The following is a 19,810-nucleotide window of genomic DNA, read 5'->3' on the forward strand; positions in this document are numbered from 1 at the left end:
TCAACCCTTTTTCAGAAGGGCTAATTTCATTTCCTATAGGCTCCAGGCACCCGAGAGTACAAGAATGTCTTGCATTCACCCATGTGTGATTCATGTTTTACTCTTTTCTTTCCCAAATGCAGCACAACATATTCTTTAACCGATGAAATATTTTAAATCGCAAAGTGACATCCTGCAGAAAATGATTTACAGTCCGCTCAAGCTGCTCTTAATATAAGTGGTAATTTCATCAAAGTAAAAGCGATTGTGATTTATTTTTAATTATAATCACAATTTCAATGCAGGAAACTGAGCTGTAACTAGGATTTGCATTTCCTGCTGAGTTTGTCCTGGCCCCACGCAAGACCTGCTCCCAGGGTGTAAGCTCTGCACGACAGTCGTTTACTCTGGCTGCATTTTTGGTCAATCCTGCATTAAATATATGCTCCACTCTATGCTTATCACTGTTACAAACAAGCCTTGCTTTGTTTTAGTGCTTCTGCTCTCCCCTCTTGACATCCCATCTACGTACATGTACTCTCCTCCCTCCATACTGTTGCCTCTCTGCTCCTGGCTGAGGGAGGACCCATCGGGGGATGAGCTGACGCTGACGGGGAGTAACCAGCAGCAGACTTTAGAATAATCCAAACTTTTCTCCTACTTCTTCCCATGTGGCTTTTCAGAGCTTGAATTGCCAGGGGCTGCAAGAAATGAACACTCAATTAAACTCCCAGGGAAACATGCCTTAATTAAAATCTCTGGACAGAAAAATCCTAGGGCATTTGATATTTTGTGGGATTTGGGCTTCTTGCTACTTTCCTCCAAATGAAGACTTTGAGGAACAGATTAACTTCGCTCGCTGGAGAACTTCAGCTGCAGGAAGCTCCAGCCTGTTGCAATTGCTCAGTTTCCCTTTGACGAGCCTCTTCACCCCCTAAGGCCGACAATCCACATTGCGCTCTCTGCTCTCCAAGGGGTGGCTTTACATTGCATCATCGCGTAAATGGAAACCACGGCGTGTCACAAGGTGAAATATGAGCTCACCAGGCCACTGATTCCCTGACTGCACTACTGTAGAAATGGCTCATTTCTGAACTAGGAAGAAAAAATTGCAAAGCTAAAATCCTAGATTTGCCTTTTGCCTATGAAGCTGTAGGGGCGAGGGTGGGTATGCTGCTAGGGGCTGCCAAAAGGTACCAGTCCAGACCCTGCTGTAATTTTAATGTTCTGGGTGAAGGCCTGTCTGTTCCCAGGTCACCCCTTACCATCTTCCATGAACACATTTTTCATTTTACTGGCCTGATTGTAAAATATCTGTTGCAAACCTCAGCAAGGAAATTAGGCCCATAAGGTTGAGAGTTACGCACTCAAATGCTGGATTTCATAAAGCAGACAAGGAGATTAAATGCACACTGACGTATGAAACTGAACATACCCATAGGCCATCGAATATGTTCCCCAAATCTGAAAGGATGCACAAGCAAGCCGCCTATTCATCATCCCTGTCTGTTAGCACCCAGCCAATCCACGTTACAGAGTCTATAGAGACAAGGTATTATAAAGATCATGCAGCCCAGGGAAGTACAAAAGTGATTTAAAACGTTCTAATCTCATTAATCTGTTTCTTCTCCCTAAAGATGTTCAAAGCCCAGGCCAGATCCTTAGCTGGCAAGTGAAGTAGAAAAGCACTTAAATAAGACCTTAAATTTAAGCCCATGCTTAAATTCTATTTACCACAAAGTTCATTTCAAGATAAAGTCATGCTAAAACAATATTTCTAAGCAAAAACCCTCACTTGAGCCAGAGCCTTTGCAATATAAACAGAGCTAATCTGTAGTAGATGAGGCTTTTCTGCTTCACGACTTTTTTCCCACTCTTCTGAGCCTCTTTCATCTAGGAAAGGGAACAGAAATTGTAGCTTTGGTGACTAGTATTAGCAAACCGATTCTGCTTGGATTTTGCGTATTCAACTAAACTGCTGGGGAAATCACAGTGAACCAGTTTGTTACCAAGCTGTAATGCAAACAAAAAAAATTTTCTATAATAATTAATAGAAATCTGGTGCACTTCTTTACAGCCCAGGAAGTCAGACCCATTTTCTTGATCCCTTTTTTCCCCCTGCAGTTACTCAGGAGGTGCGAGTACTGTGCTGGTTTAGGCTGTTGGGAGGATGAACACATTCAGGTTTGCTTACATCTCTGAAAACCAGGCAGTGTAAATCTGCAGGATGTTACCACATACAAACATTCTTAATGATTTTTTTACTGTTATCTAAGTTATTATCACAGGCTCCTAAGGCTGATAGCCAGTATTTAAATATTTACCACAAGGAGAAGACAGCTGACTGCCAGCTGTCACTCTCCAATGGAATGGGCAGGTTTCCTCACACCTGCATTCTTTTCCCCAACTCCACTGCTAATGATTCTTTCTGTAGTCTGGGGGAAGCCAATAACATCCGTATATGAACTAGGTCACCAGTTAGACGCTAATTTTGTGGAAGCTGGACAACCTTTTATTGTGCACTCGGCCACTCCTAACTCAGTCACAGCTTGATCCTACTTAATGTCCCTAAGCCTCACGCATGTGAAGAAACCAGTACAAGCGTTTGTAATGGTAAGTAACACTCAGCCAGGGTTGAACTGGAGGTACTATGCACGTGCCAAACCTTGCAGCATTATTATTATTATTGCTATTGACAGTATAAATGGCAGCACCATAATGGGACAACAGCACCAGGTCTCAGGGAGGCAGAGGGTAAGGAGACATTAATATGTGCAGTCAACTTACATCTTGCACTAGGAAAGTGTGCTGGTATGAGTGGTTCTGACACCTAGAACATAAACCAGATGGCCCCTTTCTTACGCCATATCATGCAAAAAGAGATTTGAATTAATTCATGTAGAAATCATGACAATTCTGTTACTGTTGGAACTCAGCATAGCGGACAGGGTGGCAGTAGATTATGCTGAATTTTTAACTTATAAAATACTAGCGACAGATGTCACTGCCTGTACTCCTTTGTTGCTTCCCTCTTTCTCCATCCCCTGGTGCCCTTGCGTCCCTTCTCCAGAGCAGTAACTCTGGACTACTCTGCTTAAAAAATTATTTAAATAAAATTTTGTGCAGAACTTTCTCATAGTCTGCGTGTAAAGAGAAATCCATCAAATCCCAAAGCGTGTGCCTGAAACATAAATATGCTGGGGTAAAGGGGATTTCATTTCTCGGTGAACTCCATTTTTGAAATTCCGTCCAAAATTAATAAAACCTTACTGGCCATGGGGATCGACGACCTATGCAAGGAACAGTGCCTTCCACAAAGAGTCTGCGCCCCGAGTGGCTGAGAGGGAGTGGGAGACGGGAGTACTGTCACCCGCGCCACGGGGAGGCTGAGGCACAGCAGTGACGGCGTTTTGCCCAGGGTTCCTCGGCCCAGGTCCCCGAGTCCTCTGCCCACAGGACATTCCTGTGCCTCTGCCCATGGGACGTTCCTTGCTCCTGCTCCAGGGACCCGTCCTCTCAGTCGCCTGCCCAGCAAGGTGCCGGGCTTTCCCTGAGGGCAGGACCAAGTTCCTGCCAGGACATTGCTGTCACAGTCCCCCGGGCTCTGAGTGCAGCATCCCAGGGCCGCCTCGGTTGTACTCTGCCGTGAGGAGATCCCGGGCTGCTCCCTGCTCCCTGCACTTCACACATGCCTCCTCACTTCCATTTTTCAGCGCCTTCTCCACGCAGCATGTCTCCTGCCGACACACCCCTGTCAGCTCCTCCATTGTGTGGCCAGCAGCGTCTTTCAGCACATGAGCCTCAGCCAATATGGCTTAAACACATCGATCCAGGGCGGAGGGGAGCGGAGGAAAGCCTCCACCACCTGTGTGTGTGTGTGTGTGTTTGCGGGGGGGTCCTTTCTGCCATAGAAAAGCACAAGTGGTTTTGTTCCCGCTGGCAGAGGCCGGCTGTGTTGAAGCTCCCTTTCATCAGTGGGTATTAGGCCCAAATCGCTGCCTCTCTGAGTCTGAACACGGCGCTTTCCATCTCCTGTCACCGGGATGACAGATCTGCCAGGCTCCTCCGGGGCCTGGCACCTGGGGCGCGCAGCAAAGCCGGCTTTTCAGCTAAGAGCACACACAGCTTTTTTTCCTTTTTTTTTTTTTCTTTTTTTTTTTTTTTTTTTCCATTGGGGAACTTTCTCCTCCGCCCTCTCCTCCATTTCCCGCCCCCCCGAACCTGAATGAACACTTCTTTCAGTAATGGGTTTTTTCCACCTGGTTGACTTGATGAAAGGTTTATGAGTTGACATTATGTGTGAGAAGAACAAAGCAAGCGCGGGGATGTGTGCGTGCGTGGGGGCGGGGAGCGGGCTCGACAGAGCTGCTGAAAACTTTATTACAAACTAAGAGATGTTGGGAGCAATAAATCAGTTGGATGCTCTCTACAAACCAGCAGAAAACTGCTACTGCAGAACGGAATGAGAGAGTACACACGGCCGTGCTGGGCACCAGCGGGCTCCAGTGAGTTGCATGGGGCTGCCAGGGGGAGGAAGCGCACAAAGAGGGGGGCGAGGATGTGGGAAGCAGCTGTCCGTGCACCCATCTCTCACAGATCCCCCTTCCCTGTGCCAGACACAGCCGTCCCAAGGCCCTACCTCCACATCACGGCTCCACAGGCAATGGCTCCATAGGCAATGGCTCCAAAGGGGGCTGCCAGGCATGGGACGACGCTGCGCACCCCGCTCAGGGGAAACTCCAGGGGCTTTAGGAAACAAGCCGCCGTTTGGAGAGATGCCCTGTACCTACTCTCCCGCTCTCAGGAGTCTGTGCCTGGTCCACCCTGGCAGTTTTGCTGTTTGCTCAATTCTGCCTCTCCAAAGGTGAAAGTCAGCAGCTCCTATTTACCAAGATACAGATGAACAACCACAGCTTGCTGTGAGTGTTTAAAAAATACCATACCTAAAACAAACAAACAAAGGAATTTCAGCTGTTGTTTGTTAGGAAACCAGAGTTAACAGGCTTACAGTTATGAAAAGTGCCTTTAGAAACACAAGTTAAATGATTTTTACTTTGCATTTCAGAGAAGGGTGGAAAGGACCTAAGCTGCTACCAGCTGAGCCTGCCAAACAACCAGGAGGTGTATTGTCACATCAGCTAAAGGCAAGGTGGGGTAGGTGAGACACGGCACGGCACCCACTAACCCGGCACACTGCTCCCCAACCACAGCGGGTCCTGCAGCTCCTTGTCACGGACATGCTCAGCACACCGCGGGTCGCAGACAGGGACAGGACAGCACCTCCCCTACAACGTGAGAACCACACAGCACCCTCCCCTTTTTATGTTATATTGGAATTACCTTCATTCATCCAGTTTTTTTAAAGCATTAGCCTGAGTTCTGCTATAATTTAGACCTGTTTTAATTAGCACTGTCTCTATTGAGGCGAGTGGTTTCTTAGGAGGAGCAGGTAACAGCTTTCCCTGACTAAGCCGAGTCAATTGCTCAGCGTATCGCCGCGATGCGAGAAGCAGCACAGGTCCCAGCGCAGGGACGCCTCTGACCCATACAACTACTGCGGGTCACACAACCCAACTGCACGCTCCCATCGCTATTTCTCCTTAGCAATCCCATGCTGTACACAAAGGCAAACACGTTTCTATTTTAAACTCTAATCCAAGGCTACTGCATGCCTTTTGGAGTGCGGATGTCCTGGAAATGTCACTGCAGAGCAGTGTGCTCAAGAGATTAGAGCCGTTCCATTTTGCAAATGACAGAGTACAGTCACAGATGTTACTCTAGCCATGGGGTCAGACACAGTTGCTCAGGCTTAACTTGTTGAATTGCATTAATAAAAAGGAGAAGGGGCAAATGCTGAAAGATCCTGAGCAGCTGTAACTTTGCTCAGGTTAATATTTCTAAGGCTTTTATCCCAGATAAACAAATTTCCTTTCCCTGATAACAACCAGTAGCCATTACAAGCTTTAGAGAGATGACTTTAACGACTTAATTCTCAGGCAAAAAGTACGCTTAATATTTCCAGTCTTGTCACATACGGACCAGCTGAAGAGTTCAGAGCCTTTCTGCAAAGAACTCTGTGACAAAAGTGACGGCCACGAGGCTCAGGGAAGAATCAAGCAACTAAAGCAGCTCAAGTATCGAACAGCACTGGCATCTGCTGAGCCACCGAAACGCTTCCGAGTAGAGCTGGGTTAAGGGAACTGGTCAAGACCAGAGACACGGCAATGCCGAACTGGTCAGGGACATGTGAGAGCTTAAGCAGGGCTGCCCAGGGGTGGGTACAGACGGAGGATGGCCGGGAAGGCAGTGACTCGCAGAGTGGAACTGACTCAGGTCAATGTGCAACAGCAGCGCTGGCTCTTCAGGTCAAGAACTGGAAGAGAGGAGCAGCTGGAGTCCGGGCTGCGGGACACACTGCCTCCAAACGGGGACACGGTGCAGGCTGGGACTGAAGTTCACAGGTAAAGAGTAACGGGACACAACCTGCTCGAGTCCGAGGGGCCTGGCTCTCCCATCAGTAGCCATTTACACTTGGGCACTCCACGCAGCGAGCACAAATCACAGACAAGAAGGAAATCAGGCTGTGTTAACAATATTTCCAGAAGAGACTAATAATATGGGATGCTTCTATTTTTACGTACCTAACTTGAGAGCTTCTGATTTGCAGATAGCGAGAACAGAGTCGCTTTTACATTTTTAGAAAACCAGGTGTTTTTAAGATGTACCTTTAAAATCAAAATCCATTTTAAATCACCACTGAGAATCTTGGCTGGTGGATAATAATGCTTCTAGGCACTTGCTCTGAAAAACAGCCTGAGCTCTGTCCTAGATCAGCATGCAGTGACACGCATCAGTCACACTAATGGACTACTTCTAGCTGTGTTGGGGGAGAGAGAGAGGGAAGGGCTGGGGAAAAAGTGCCGAGATATACTGAAAAAAAGCCTCCAAAATAAAAATCAGGTGCGACTGCAGCTCCAGCCTGCATGCCTGGTGTTAATCATTTGCTCCATTTCTGTGGCTCATATCGGCTCTGCACTTTTGCACTCGGAGCAATTCTGGTGCTCTGTAAAAAGCAAAGTACAGGCAAGCTCGTAGCTCCAGCTAGCACCACAGTAGTGGGGTTTCTGCCTACCTGCTGCCCAGGGCAGGGAGAACCTATCATCTCTCTAGGGTCTGTAGCTGCCTGAGGAAAGCTGGGGAGAGGAGGAGACATAAATTACCTAGCTATTTAAATTTTTCCAAGCAAAAGTTTGACTCGAGCACACGAGCCAAACACTGCTGTATCAAACTAACCTCAGTCAGATGCACTGAAGCTGGCAGGATAACTCGGGTGGGAAATGACAGGCATTTGTTCCCTACTGCCCACTGCTGTTTAAGCAGCGGTAGGCAGGATCTCCATTTCCTTGTTTCAGCTGCAGCTGAGGAGAGAACACAGTAATCAACGCTACTTTATGGTACGTCTAATGGAGCAGGGGAAGAGCTTCAGAAACTCATACGGTATTTGAGACGCAGATATGCTATGGATATAAAAAGCAATATGTTCTCTATTTCTTCTCTACAAGTTTCTCACAAAGCCGATGCCCTCACAGAACTATCCACACAGCACTGACATCCCTCCCTTTCAAGGTAGTAATGAATTAAGAGACACACCAGAAGGCTGTGCCCCCATACAGAGAGACCTAGACAGGCTGGAGAGGTGGGCAGAGAGAAACCTTATGAAATTCTGTGATTTTTGAGCAAATATTTTGTGGATTTTTTTTTAACCACGTGACTTTACTAACATTGAATTTTCACTGTCGTTTTATTGTCTGGCCATTCAGTACTGTGAAATCCTTCTGAAACAGGAACATCATCATTATGACATCTGCTTTTCTGTCTCTTTTCTAAATGATAAATATTCTAGTCCAGGGCCTCCCCCTCCTCACCCATCACTCCATTCTGCTGGGTAGTCCTACTCTGGCTCAAGGCTCAATTTTTTGCAGTAATTCCTTCCCTCTCCACACCAGAGTCTTGCCCGAGTCACCAGCTCTTGCCCCAGCGATGAGGCTGGGGGCTGTCTGGGTGATCCTGCGGAGGGATGTGATCGCTTCATCCAGACCACTCTGACAAAAGCTGTGAGGAGTAGAAGTCAAGACTGGCAGCATGTCCCCCACATCCCAAAGAGCAAGACTTACACCCTGACAAGCTCCTGATTATGAGCACTGACTTTTCAGTCTCAGACCTGCTTTTCCTTTTCCCTGGTAGCAGATCTGATCCACGCGCTTGCTGACTAATGCTAACACATCAGGCCCGTTGCTGCTTACTGGGATCACCTTTCAGTGGGGAGGTGACAGAAGAACAATGCAGCTGTTTGCAGCCTGTGGAGGCTGCGGGGAGTGTCTGTCATCAGAGGAGCTACTTGTCAAAAGAGCTTCAGGCTCTGGCTGATTCTCAGAACGGGGAAGAAAGACGTGTACAGACCTATAGCTGGACTGGTGTTTTGTACTGGTGGCGCTTTCATCTTCCCCTTTCTTTGCTTCCACAGATGACTTTGTTCTATCAGATGTGGCTTTTAATTATGAGAGTTCTATGTGCCATTAGTGGCTTAACTGAAGGGAAATTGAACCATATAAATAGCGCCATTTTGCTATTCTCTGTTTATATTAAGCTGGATTTCCCTTTTGATATTTATTGAGGGAGATGCGGACTTGTTTGAAGATTCAGTTCAACTAGTTAAGATTTTACTGGAGGAAGGAATTTAGCCACTGAAATTGCCATAGGCAGCATCACAACCAGTCGCGTAGGAAAGAAGCAAGCAGCAACCACTACTTAGGCAAGACAGATGACATCAAAGAGACATTCCACCAGGGGTTTTTTAGCAGTCAGTAAATTATGCATGTACAAAGTAATAAAGGAAGTGTAATAATGCCTTATTGTTATATGGGCACCTTTCATCCTGAAGGATAGCCGTTTACAAGCTGGAGATCTCAACACTGGAGTTAGCATTATGTTTTCTCTTGCAGAGCTGAAATATTAATTACCATTTCAGTCCTAAGCTTATTAAGAAATTACAGTTTGGAGAACATTGTCAATGAAAAACATTACTGAAAAACTGCATGGAAAATTAACATTTGAAAAAATCATTTTTTATATATTTTTAGAAGGAAAGCATTTTTTTTCACAGAGAGAAAATTATATTTTCATTTGAAAATAAAAGCAAGTAATTATAGTAAAATGTGAGGGACACCTTTTAATTAAAACTTGAGAAACACAAATTCCTTACATTGTAGGTAGCAGTTTATGGTCAGACGCAGTAATACTGGGTGTCCTGTGAGAACTCAGACAGGTTGAATTTATAAGCAGCAGCTTCAGGGATAAAAAGGGGGAGGCCAATGGCACAAGACACTGTACAAAATGCAGAGACAAGGAGAATATCGGTTAAACCCCTACCAGAAAACTCCTCAGACTGATTCAACGTGGCACCAGTTCTCTGCAGAGACACAATGCCAGGTCTTAATGGCTTATTCAAATGGAACCTACAGAGCAAAGTGCTTGATCCGTAACTCACCTCACTGGGAAACACAAAGTGCTGAGTTAGCGTTACTGGGAACTGAAAGTGCAATTGTAGGGAACCTGAATTACTTCACACTGGTATTTGGATCAAGAAGGCAAGATGCTATAGAACCTGTTGGCTCCCAAAGCAACTTGCAGCCTATGTGTCAAGTCCAAGAAGTCAAGAAGTGCTGAGCAAGGAATTACAAATGCTTCTTAACACTTCTCACGAGTTACACAGCACTTGTAAGGGCGTGAAAGCAAGACCTGGTGGGAGACTTTGTCCTCAGACCTGCCTCTTTGTCCAGGCATTGCTTTCTTCCACAATACAGAATTTGGAAACACTTGTGCATCCGCGAGGTTTACCAAATTAAGCAGGAATTGCACATGCTCAGTTGCATCTTAGGTGATGTGGATCCACTGAGAGGTAACTGACCCTAATGCAGAAGGGGATTTTCAGGCTGTCTCATCTGTCTCCTGGAGAAGAGCCCCCGGCAGGGATGTTGCTTCATTAGAAAGCAACCCAGTGTTTTCTGCTAGGCAGAGGCTTATAACTGCACCCAGAACTGACTAAAACTCCCAGCGTACACACTACAATTATGGTTAAATTATAAATTGTGAGACATGGTCCCTCCGTTGTGGACAAGGGAAGGGGCTGGCCGCTTTTGTTTCGGCTAAGGCTGTGCAACAACCACTAGAAAATTCTTTATCTCTAGGCAGTGTTGCTTGTTTGTATGGTAGCACATCCTCCCAGAGAACACTGCGTGCTAGAGGCTGTTCAGAAAGGAGCAGGAAAAAATGGGGAAAAATAATCTCTACTGTTCATTGTCCAGTTTCACTGGTAATTAGCTTGGCTACTTCTACAACGTGTTATGCAATGTAGATCAAGACTTGATTATTTCTGCTCAGTAATACTCACAAGCAGAGTTAGGTTGCAACATGAGAAAGTAAAAAGCAAAGTTTAATAGAAAGCAACAGACAGAGGCAAGCAGACATCACCATCTAATGATGTTTGAAGAGCTTCTCTCTTTCAGCCGAATGCCTGTTTGGCCTGTAGGCATTACGAACTGTATCACTCAAATTTTCCGTGCCACCCCTTGTTTATGAAGAAAGCTACAATTACTCATATTTGACAACACAGTCCCACAAAGCCTTGTGAAGTTCAAAGCACTACCCACCTGGTATTTCTTTTTTACAAGCATGCAACTAACAAAGTATAACTTTGGGAATTTTTTAACCTTTCTTTCCCACATGCCCAAGTATTCTTGTTCTTCCCTCCCTCTCTTCCGAGCTTTCATTTCCCTGGGTATCACACTGAGTAGACAAGTGGCGGATGAGACGGGCTTCTTTTAAAACTCCAAAAGCACCAATCCTAAACAGATCTTTCCTGCCGCATTGAATAAATTCCATCCCTGGGAGAATTTAAGTGCCCAAAATGGCTCCCAGGTTCAGAGATGCTGACCAAGGGCTGAGGTGACCGACAGCAACACGCTCCAGCCCAGAGAAGGCTCTGGCTTCAGCAGCGCCACACTGAACGCAGCCCAGCCTGCTCCGACAGCAAAGGCTGTTGCAGAGGTTTATGAGAGCTCCTTTCATTCCACTGCATTGTTATAGAGATGTGTGTCTGAAGATGCCACGATTATAATGGAGAATGTTTATTTTGTCTGTAACCCAGCTGGCTGGTTTGCTGTATTTCAAATCTCTCCAAGTAAATAAATGAGGGGACTCTACTTTCCCCTCTACACTGCAGTGTGTATACATGAGTGTTATTTCCTGTATCAGATTCCTGTACAAAAACTCCTGTCAGGCTATTAATAATCCGGAAAAACACCTTGAAACTTGACTCAATGAGGGCACATTGCAAATGGGCTCTAATGGCTTTTATTTCTCATCTCTGTCACCTCAGATCTAATCTGCCATTTTCTCATTTTTTATCCTCTCTGGTCCCCTCAAAAATCATTCAGCAGCTCCTCCCTCAGAGCCAGGCGGAGCAGAAAGGGCCATGGGATGGGGTCCACAGGCATTTATTTATTACCAGAGGAAGGTGAGGTGCACCACGTACTGCGAAGTGGAGCCTGGGGCATGGTCCCAGAAGGGAGCGAAGGCGAGTGCACGGCAGCTTTCTGCCACTGCAAGGCCCAGCATCAAAATGTAGGAAGCACAATGAGGTGTCGGCTTGGAGGGAAAATGTTCCCACCACCACAAACCAACTTTAAAAAAAAACCCACCCCAAACTCAACTCCCCCATCCCCATTACTTTTCATTTTATGGGTCATTAAGGAAGTTTGCTTTTAGCCACAGGGAATGAATTAGCCAAGACTGTGCCAAAAAGCCAGTAGCAAACCCCTGGATAGTGACATACTTGTTTTATGGATTCTTGGATTTTTTTTGGTTTGGTTGGGGTTTTTTTTATTTAAAAAAAAAAAAAAAAAAAAGCAGCCTGGACCTGAAACTAGATCCTAATTTTTTTTTTCTATTTTGGGGCCACATCTGTACCGCCTGTGGAAACAATCTAGGCATCATCGAAATTTTGCAGCATGCATCCCTATGTTTAAACTCACGCTCCTTACACTGAGTTTGGTGTGGTACATTTGTCTGAAGACAAAACGCAAATCAAAGGCTACTTAGTTCCTTCTCCTCTGAAGAAAAATGAGAGAAAGAATGTGAGAGGACACTGAAAAGCACTATGCAGGACTTGTGGCCTATTAAGAACTTATGTTCAGACTTTTAAAAGTTGTTCAGATGCTCTGAAGTTCTTAATTAGATATCACTACATCTTTTAATTAGATGGCATTCCTAGGTATTTAATTACCTTAAAAAAAAATGGACCTCAGGTACCTGGGGGGAAAAGGCATGAGGCAGTTTCTGACAAAAGTTGTACCGTGTGTGACTCGCAGAGAGAAGCCACAAGTCCTTTTCTCCCTCAACCATCTTGACATTACAATCTGTTTAGGAGTTCCTTCTTTTCTGCTTTATTTGGTTATGCAAACATTAATTTAAGGAATATTTCTCAGGCCTCCTGTGGGAATCCAACCCAATTTTCAGAGACAATGCATGTGCAAAGATGACTAACACTTCTCTTTGAGAAGGGAGGCGATTTAAGGCTTTTGACTCAAGGTTGATTTTTTTCCCCCTTTTTTTCTTCTCCCTCCTTCTTCTAAGTATCTCTTTATTCATCACTTTAATTACCTAATCGTAAATTTCTTTAGGGGGTTACTTAGAAGGAAAATTAGCATCAAAGCTTGGCAGTAAATTCAGGGGCTTCTGGAGCAGGTCCAAGCTGTTTCACCTGTGATTAATTAGATGATTTTTTTCTTTAAGTGCCAGAGGGCTGTTGAGGTCTTTAAGCAGTTACATGACTGCTGGCAGCTCAGGAATTATGATTGATGCATTAGTCTGGCATTTAGGACTTCTGCTTCTTTTTGGTAGTTGCCTGGATCAGCAAGTACGTAAGAGCAGCCAGACTGGTGGAAACAAAGGGCTCGTTGCTGGCGAGTACCAGGCCTTGCTCTCAGAAGAGCGAAGGAACTGGGTACACTTGTTTCTCCGCTGCCGGCAGAGGATTCAACAGGACTGAGACGAGAGAAAGGGAGGAAGAAATGCCTACTACTCAGATTATATTTTACAGTCACAACATCAACTCATAGCAGTACTTCTTTTCTTTAAGGTATGGGCTTATTCAAGAATGAAAATGAGAGGAAAACAGAACTAAACCTTTAACCTCCACCCTGGATACCTTCTGTAAAAAAAAAAAAAAAGATGAGACTTAAAAAAATGCATTTCTCTTTCACAAAAAACTAATATTCCTTTCCCGTTGCCCCAAAGGGGAAAGACTGAATCTCAATGGGGTTGCATGGGTGTTGGTTTGTTGGTTGGTTGGTTTTTTTAGCAAAAAACTTTACAAGACAACTGATTCCAAGTGACAGTGACTGATCTGGCTCCTCCTTCAGGCTGGAAACAGAAATCCTGTTCTGCCACCACAAAAAAAAAAAAAAAAAGCCACACCCAGAAAACCCAAGTTCTCACTTAAAACTTCAGCGGACACTAGAAACATCAGCTGACGCTAACAGTTATCCCAATGCAACTCCCACCCATACGGAGGACTGAAGACTCTGGAAAAGCATCTGAACTTGTGGAGAGCCAGAGCCCAGTGGGCTGTGGCTGTACGTTCACTGCTCACGCTACATCTGTTTTCTGGGAAATGGAGAAACTTCAGTCCCTAATGCTTATTAGTTGGCACATGCGTACTACAGAAAAAGTGTCAGAAGCATTAATGATGCACTTCCAGATTGCTTAATACAGTTAGCTCACCTAATTCACTCTGCATGGCCTCCTGCTGCAAGTAGAGAAGCAATCAGCAGTTAAACACCTCTAGTCCCTTTATAACTGGCCACTGGAGAGACAGTGGGGAATAAGACTATGGCTTTATGGTCCATTGGTGGCAGGTCAAGAGAGTAAGCTGAAGTAGATGGATGGGAAAGCAGCAAAGAGCCCTTCCTTCAGCAGGAAGAGGCTAGACAACCCACTGCCAATTAATGAGTGAGAGAGACACCTCCTCCTGTTCCGGCGTTAATTTAAACCATTAGGTGTTTGGAGTTTATCTCAGCACAGTAAAATCATCTTTCGCACACGATATGTGCTTTGCAGGAAACTCTGCATGCTCTCACAAGCTACTCCTGCTGTCACACATCCTTCCGTCCAAGTGTTCTCAGGACAACAGGATGTCCCTTTACATCAGGAGACGGCTCCTCACCCTGCTGTGAAGTAGTTAATCTCCATGGGAAGTTCCTAGGCCTCTCGCCATCCCTGCTCAGAGAATAATGACACTTGGTGTTTGCAGCCACCTCTTGTTTTTGTCAATGCCCAGCCTGCCTCATCTAACATTTATAGAGTCCAGGTTCTCCTCAGATCTCATTGACTATGTGTCAGTCACCAGCTGCAGCATGCTGCACTGCAAAACCCAGCCCAGCTCCCGGCAGCGATGCCCCTCACCGCTCATTCTGCTGGACTGTGTCTGACTGCAGGAGCAGGAGGGAGAAACCAACCCTGCCCTGGGTATATTCATCTCCTTATGGGCAAACGCCCTTTGCGGAGGCCTGTGTTTGTCTCTGGGTGCCTGCCCTTATCAGTGTTCAGATCTGTGTGGATGCATGTGTTAGGATAAGTGCTTTAGCCGTGTTTGAGTCTCTGCAGAGTCTACATATCCCTGCGTGCATCTTTGGAGAGGTTTCTGGCTCCGTTTGTCACGTACAACCTGAAAGGACAGCATGGCCCAGCTGACAGGACAGACAAGACACATCACTGCAAGACAGCTGACCTACTGCGTAACCTCAACAGGGTGACCTGCTGGGTAACTTTCCTGCTTGAAATCATGATGATACTCGTCTGCTTCTGTAAAGAGGCTGACCATCCCATAACAAATGGAAAAAATAATTAATCAGGTAGTGCTCCATGAAGACTATTTGAGCCACCTCTGGAAGAGGCACTTAAACCCCTATACAGACTGGCAAGGGAATGGTCATGTCAGCAGGAGCAGAGAGCAGAAATGCAAAATGGCCTGGAGGGAAAGCTGCTAGCAAAGAAATCAGGAAAGGTGGGTTCCGTTTTTATTTTTTCCACCAATCTGCTACATGCTTTGAAGCAAACTACAACTCCTCTGCTTTCCTTATAACTCTCTTGTATGTACCACTTAAGCTCACTAGGGTCAGGGACTATTTCTGATCGTATCTGACACAAAAAGTTTCAGAACTCAATTGGAGACTCCGGTACCACTGCTATAAAGCAAAACCTACTAATATTAATCACTGCCCACACACTAAGGTGACCTTTACAGCTTAGAATGGGTGCAAATTAGCAAACTACAGTGCGGAAATCCTGTAACAGCTTTATGTACCACACTGTGGTTCTCACTGCAGGAGCTACATTTATTTATACAACAGGTATATGAACATGACCCAAACAATACACAAGAAGATAGTGCTGCTGAAGATTCAAAGGTGGCAGCTTCGGAAAGCATGTTTGCATGCACCCACACACAGATTCTCTCCTACATCTTTGCTTTTCACAGTTTGTGACAACCGAGATTATTCCTTGCTGGAAGAATGTGGCATTGTTGACATTAAAAAAAAAAGCAAAACAGGCCTTTGCTTTGCTTGAACAGCACAAGGCTTTCTTGATCAGCTGTCTGAGGTGCCTCAACTGTACAAAGCATTTAAACCTGTCTAACATCAAAAAGTAAGGTAAGACAAGTCACTTTGATGCTCCAGAGCACATGCCTAACATGATTATTGCAGAATCTTCCTGGTGATAATAGAATTATGCAAAGGAGGCCTTGACCCATTAATGCTTTTACCTTTCTTAGGATTTCTCTCCCCTTTCCTTCTTTCATGAGAAGCAGAACTGCTTGCTCAGATATAGCAACCGAACAAAAAGGTGGAATAAGCAAAATGAAAGACTTCCCTTCTCCACCTTGTCATCTCTCCCCACTCCACCTTACCCCAGCAACAGCAGTCGCAGGTTAAGCAACTGGAAATATGCAGTGCTGGAAAAGCTGTATGACCGGAGATGGGCACGCTCCCCCACCACAGACACACTGTGAATGCAAGACGGGAAAGCATCGCATGTGCCATCACGGGCAGTCCTGCACCTCAGACACCTTTGAGAGAAGGGATGTTTTTAAAAAACACACTTGCTGCAAGCCTCTCTTTCTCATGGAAGGAAGAAAGATACTCACACCAGGGGTTGCAACAGTTTCACCCCAAGTAGCATAGCTCTGGAGAACACAGTACTATATCCAATGTTTGGTGCCTTAAAGTTGGAACTAATATGTTCTGGATCTCAATCACGAAGGAGCGCTTTCAACACTTGCCTCCATTTTCTAGAAAAAGAAGATGATTTCAGATAGAAGAGTTTGCTGGCAAGATACTCTGAGTTTCTCACGCACTCAGGGAAGTTATGAGTGAAGAGCTTTTGCTGTTTCTTGCAGTTTTCTTAATAAAAATACCTTAACATTGCACAAGACCTGCTTAATATCAGAACACAGAGGTCCAGGCATGTGTAGTTATTAAAAGGCAACAGGACAATAAGAAAGAAAAAGGGATGTTACCTTCTCTGTGCCCAGCTTAGACTGAATTACAGCTGAAAATACAGAAAGGTTCAGATGACGAAAACACAGGAAGCATGCAGAATCTCAGTATGAGGTATCCTTTGTACTCAAAGGACTACAAAGCCTGCTCAGGCTCTTCCTTCCACCGTTTAACTGTCTTGGCTGTTTAAAGCAATGTGTGCTAGGGAATGGACTGAGACATTATTATTGAAGCCTTGCTCTGCCAGAGGGCAAACAGAATCCAGTGCATAAATTCTTATCTAAGTTTGTATATACAGTGGGTGATTTTAGGCCAAAAAACTCCTACCAAGAGATCAGCTGACTGTCTTGGCTCAGCTTCAGGTCTGCAAAGGGCTGGCAAAGGGAAAGCATGCTTCCTATGTATTTTGTTTGCTCTAAGCACGGTTCACTGATTCCTACTTACAATCTGTCCTGAATTGAAAATGTATGATTAGTTTATTCCAGGAAAGATGAATCCAACACATTAAGACTCAGACCCGAATCCAAATTCCAAACTTCCCCAAGCGGAGATACATTTCCATCTGGAGTTTTGGTCCAAGCTTTTCTCTTGCTTCTTACTCATGTTGTTTGAGTGGAGTTCCTCAAAGTCCCATCCTAAATCAGTACCTATTTACGTTAGGCCAAACAAATCACAAACGACAGTCCTTTCCACAAAACTCTCATTATCTAAATTAACAAGTGTGTCATTATAGTTCCTGTGTGCTGCAAGCAGCATTAGGATACAGTTAAACAACTCACCCAAGGTTACACAGACAGCTTGTGGCAGAGCTGGGTATTAAAGCCAGTGGTATGACCCTGTGAGCTCAGTGTGTTATCTTACTCCACAAGAGGTAAAGTGCAAGCCCGGATCTGACCATTCCCCTGGGTAGGAGAGCTTCTGGAGTATCTATTTGAGACAAAGACTTGCTTTCCCCCTTTTCCTGTCTAAAATAGAAAAAGGACCACGACCTTATTCTTGAGCTTCAGGGATCTGTTAATTGGCTCCCTAGTAAAATTACAGAGACTCAGCTGCCTGATAATGATTGTAAATGACAGAGACTATCAGGTTTACCTTGTGATGTCCCTGGGGAGCTTGCAGTTAGTTTAGTCTGAACTCTGCGTCAGCTGTTTGGGTTCCTTTCTTCTCGGCATGTGGTATCTGGACTCAAGCTGCAGTCTTTCAAACCTAATTAGTGTTCGGGGAAAGAGAGAGAGAGAGAGAGAGAGAAAACCAAACAACAACACTCTCCTCCTTCCCTCAACTGACTTTATAACGTATGGGCAGGACCTGATTTATGGTACAAGTTCATGGAGGTTTTTTTGCTTGTTTTTTGTTTCTTTTCATGTGTATCAATCCAGCATCTTCAGGTCTTGCTGCAAGAAAACTGAATTTTAGTGTGCTGGAGTCTTTGAACTTTGAGAAGTTCAACAAAGAATCTCTAAACTCAATGCAGTCATCGTGTCTGTATACAGTTGGGTCTGTTCTGTGCACTGCACAGCAGAAAATCAAATTTTTGCCCTTCGCCTTGCAGGGAGAGCATTTTACTCTCCAATATATGTTTGTTGTTAAAGCTGAACAATACTGTTTTCAGCAATAACCTCATGTTAATGTTTAGCCAAATTCAAACTGCCACCCCTAAGAAATAAGAACACAGCCAATTTCTTGTGGGGGTCTCCATAACTTGTACAATTTTTTATTTGCTGGGTATTTCACAATCCCTATAACTCTGGCTTGAAGATGTCTGTATTACCTGTTTTCTTGCTTGGTAACTGACTTCCATCCCACATCACACGTCATCAGTTGTGGCGATGTTGAATGGAACAACACAAAACTGCAGATCGTAGGCAGCATCTTCAAATCACTGTCAGGCCGAGCAACCACAAACCTGACAAAGCAGCAGCATGTGAAATTCAGACTGCTTTGTGAGGCCTTCAAACTGAGTGTCTGGGACAGCAAGAAAGCTGGAGGCGTTTTTTGCAGTGACTGATTGCGTGTGCAGAATTCTTTGGAATGATGAGACAATATACATTTTACCTAGGAATGGGATACATATATTTTAAATGAAGCTAATTAGTCTCTGGAACAGCTGCTGAAAGATGTGATAAATTTTTTGATTGCTCAAAATCTTTAAATCAAGACTAAATGTCTCTCTAGGAGATCTGAAGCTCAAGCAATCACTGAAATCTTGAAATGGAAAGAATCGGTGAGTAGAACAGGTTAGATGAGAAAGTTCTCTCTGCCTGCAAACTCTCGGAAATCCCTGCCCTCAGCAGCATTACTAACTTCATGCTCCAGCAGCTCTCTAATGAAGAAGGCTCACTTGTAAAGATAAATCACATCTTAAGTGAACATAAGGGAATCTCATACAAGCGCCAGTAAGCACCATGTTCAGACCACACACCAGTTTGCCTCAAATGGCCTTAGCTGCCCAGAAGAATGTCTAAATCCAAGACAAAAATAAGTAATTCAGGTTGCTGATATCAGATGCCTAACTTCAAAGTCATGACTACTATCTTTTGACTTATGGTACAATTTGAGATAAAGTATACTTGCCTATTCTTGTACAGATTGGGCTCTTCCATCAGGCGGTAGAGCCTAAAGCAGGGTATCCCAAACAAGTCTAAAGCTCTGCAGTAAATGTCTCCAAAGGAATCCTCCTGCTAAAAAAGAAGCAAACTCGCTTTTATCTCAAAGGAACCAAAGCAGACAATTCAGCCCAATACTAAATCACTATTTAGCCAACTATCATCACTACTCGCTACTTTCAGTATCACAATATTTGGCAAGAAAGAAAGGAAATCTAAAAGTGTTTCCGCTGCCTGCAGTACATAAAATAACTTATTTTCCAGCCTTTCTCAAAAAGCTTTCCTACACAGAGCCACTTTGTGGAATCTGTCACCTGCATTTGCCTGAGTAAAGAAACTAAACAAGCTGCAGAGAAGGAATGGTGTTACTAAATCCATGCTGAACTCAAATCCGCTTAAGAACATCTGACCATATTGTCGGGCAAACGGGTATAATGCTGTTAGAGTAATTCTCAGTCTTTTAAAGTAAGGAGCGATAGTCCTGGGTTATCCAGGAGTGATACAGCTTTGGGGGAATCTGCACTTTACATATTTAACAGAAGCGTGCTGAGCTCTTTAACATATCATTGCTGTACTTTTTGACATCAAAAGGATTGCATTTCCATACTT

At 44.7% G+C, this 19,810-nt stretch overlaps 1 protein-coding gene across 1 annotated transcript in view; it reads right to left on the reverse strand.

Moving 5' to 3' along the window:
* The window catches only part of KCNU1 (potassium calcium-activated channel subfamily U member 1), a 177,966-nt gene that overhangs the window by 110,412 nt on the left and 47,744 nt on the right, over positions 1 to 19,810 (reverse strand). Inside the window, 5 exon segments of the mRNA XM_054180933.1 lie at positions 512 to 680; positions 17,688 to 17,801; positions 18,367 to 18,458; positions 18,461 to 18,501; positions 19,170 to 19,276. Coding sequence (XP_054036908.1) covers positions 18,403 to 18,458; positions 18,461 to 18,501; positions 19,170 to 19,276 — 204 coding nt within the window. The 3' untranslated portion in view covers positions 512 to 680; positions 17,688 to 17,801; positions 18,367 to 18,402.

This window comes from Rissa tridactyla, chromosome 20 (assembly GCF_028500815.1).
Source record: "Rissa tridactyla isolate bRisTri1 chromosome 20, bRisTri1.patW.cur.20221130, whole genome shotgun sequence".
Taxonomy (NCBI): Eukaryota; Metazoa; Chordata; class Aves; order Charadriiformes; family Laridae; genus Rissa; species Rissa tridactyla.